The 2,136-nt window shown below is 38.6% G+C and overlaps 1 protein-coding gene across 1 annotated transcript in view; it reads left to right on the top strand.

The window, feature by feature from the left end:
• The window catches only part of NEK11 (NIMA-related kinase 11), a 158,915-nt gene that overhangs the window by 45,510 nt on the left and 111,269 nt on the right, over window positions 1-2,136 (top strand). Inside the window, exon 4 of the mRNA XM_014537530.1 lies at window positions 810-928. Coding sequence (XP_014393016.1) covers window positions 810-928 — 119 coding nt within the window. The remainder of the gene's footprint in view (window positions 1-809; window positions 929-2,136) is intronic.

Raw genomic sequence — 2,136 nt, 5'->3', positions numbered from 1 at the left:
ACTGGGGATGTGCCTGCAGCCAAGGTACATGCCCTTGACCGGAATCGAACCGGGGACTCTTCAGTCCCCAGGCTGACGCTCTATCCAGTGAGCCAAACCGTCTAGGGCTGGCTTTATATTTTTAATTTGTATACATGTTAGGGCTCTATAGTTATGTAAAACTCTAAGTATAAGTAAAGTTATTCCTAGTTTTATGTGGGTACATATAAATATGTAATGTTATGAAATGCATTAAAAATAAATGTTAAGGTAATATTGAGGTAATGTAATAAAAACAAAAAACCTTTAGAACGGTTTTGTCCTTGAGTGATGTCAAAGATAAATACAGCCCTAGCCGGTTTGGCTCAGTGAATAGAGCGTCGGCCTGTGGACTGAAGGGTCCCGGGTTTGATTCTGGCCAAGGGCACATGCCTGGGTTGCAGTCTTGATCCCCAGTGTGGGGCATGCAGGAGGCAGCCAATCAATGATTCTCTCTCATCATTGATGTTTCTATCTCTCTCTCCCTCTCCCTTCCTCTCTGAAATCAATAAAAATATATTTAAAAAAAGATAAATACAGCCATACATTCACTTAAAGCAATGAAAACAGTTTATTTAGTATCTACAGACAGGGGCAAGAGCTGAGCTCCACTCTGAAATGTGCAGAGGTGACTGGACGAAGCAAACCTTCGTCAGTGATAGTTACAGAGTTACCTTATGCCCTCACTTTCTTATAACAACAGCGGCTGCTGTGTATTAACTATATTTGAGAGAGTTTGATTTTAAAATATTAACTGAAAAAATATGATAAATTATGCTGTTTGGTTTCAGGGCCGAGACCTGGACTGTAAAATTCAGGAATATAAAGAAGCTGGAAAAACCTTCTCAGATGGTCAAGTAATAGAATGGTTTATCCAGCTGCTGCTGGGAGTTGACTACATGCATGAGAGGTATGTTCTTTGTTACTGAGGGACAGGGCTTTCGTAAACAGTCATGTCTGTTTGAAATGAAATTTTGGGGGGTAGAACTGAAAGAAAGCACGACCAAAAGGTAAATGACTATAGTTAAACATCTATAATATACTTTTCCATGAGAAAACTGTTGAATAATTATATTAGAAGATTTACTTGAAAAGCATTTTTTAGTTGTTCTAGAAATCAAGTTGGCCTTGAATACAGAACAGAAAATTATATTAAACACATTTCCGATATCTGATCATATCCTGTGAATTACAAGTGATTTCCAGATACCTTTAGCATGCTATGAATTTATTATACCTGCAGCAGCTTAAGCTATAAATACCCTAGGATGCTATAAATGCATTGCATGGTCAGACCTGGAATGTGTCTGTGCACATTTAGCGGAGTTTACTTCTCAAGGCAAACTAAGTAGTTGAGGCAAAAGATATTGTTTGGTATTGAGACCAAAAGTCAGTTTGATGTGATGTACCTGATAAAGAAGGTCAAGGTACGTTTTATGAGTTCAGTTGTCTATAATTTGTATTTACAATCTCTGTTTCAAAAATGTATTTTAAAACTTTTAAATAAGAAGCTGTAGATGTTAAAATGTTTTTACAGACCCATACAGTGGTATGAACACACTTGAAAAGATGTACATACATAGACAAGTAAAAGTAGATATTATGAGATGTCTCTGTTAGCTTTCAGCTTAGGAGTGGGCAGAACATGTGGTAACACTCTTCTTGCACAAAAGTAGAAATTTATAGGGTACACTGAGGTCTGCCTACCCATGGGTATCAGATAGTTCAAGTGTGTCGCCTGTGGTTTCTGATCTCATAAAAGGTGAGTGGACTATTCTGTGCTTTGCCGTGACCCTTCTGAAGCACATGCTCCAGGATCCAGAGAGCCACTGACTTATTGACAGCCCCTTGCAATCTTTTGATTGATGTAGAACTATCCAAAGAGATAATAATAAAGGAATCCTATCTAATAAAAGACAAAAAGGGTAATTGATGGTACCTTTGCTACGCTTCCCATTGGCTAATCAGCGAGATATGCAAATTAACTGCCAACAAAGATGGCGGCCGGCAGCCACGCAGCTGAAGCCGGCTCTCAGCTCCAGTGACAGCTATAGAAGGTAAATAAATCCCAGAATAAAAAAAAAAGAAAAAAAAAAGAGGCTGGGAGCTTCAGTCGCT

Source organism: Myotis brandtii, unplaced genomic scaffold (assembly GCF_000412655.1).
Source record: "Myotis brandtii unplaced genomic scaffold, ASM41265v1 scaffold18, whole genome shotgun sequence".
Lineage (NCBI taxonomy): Eukaryota > Metazoa > Chordata > Mammalia > Chiroptera > Vespertilionidae > Myotis > Myotis brandtii.
This window is presented reverse-complemented; position numbering and strand designations above follow the sequence as displayed.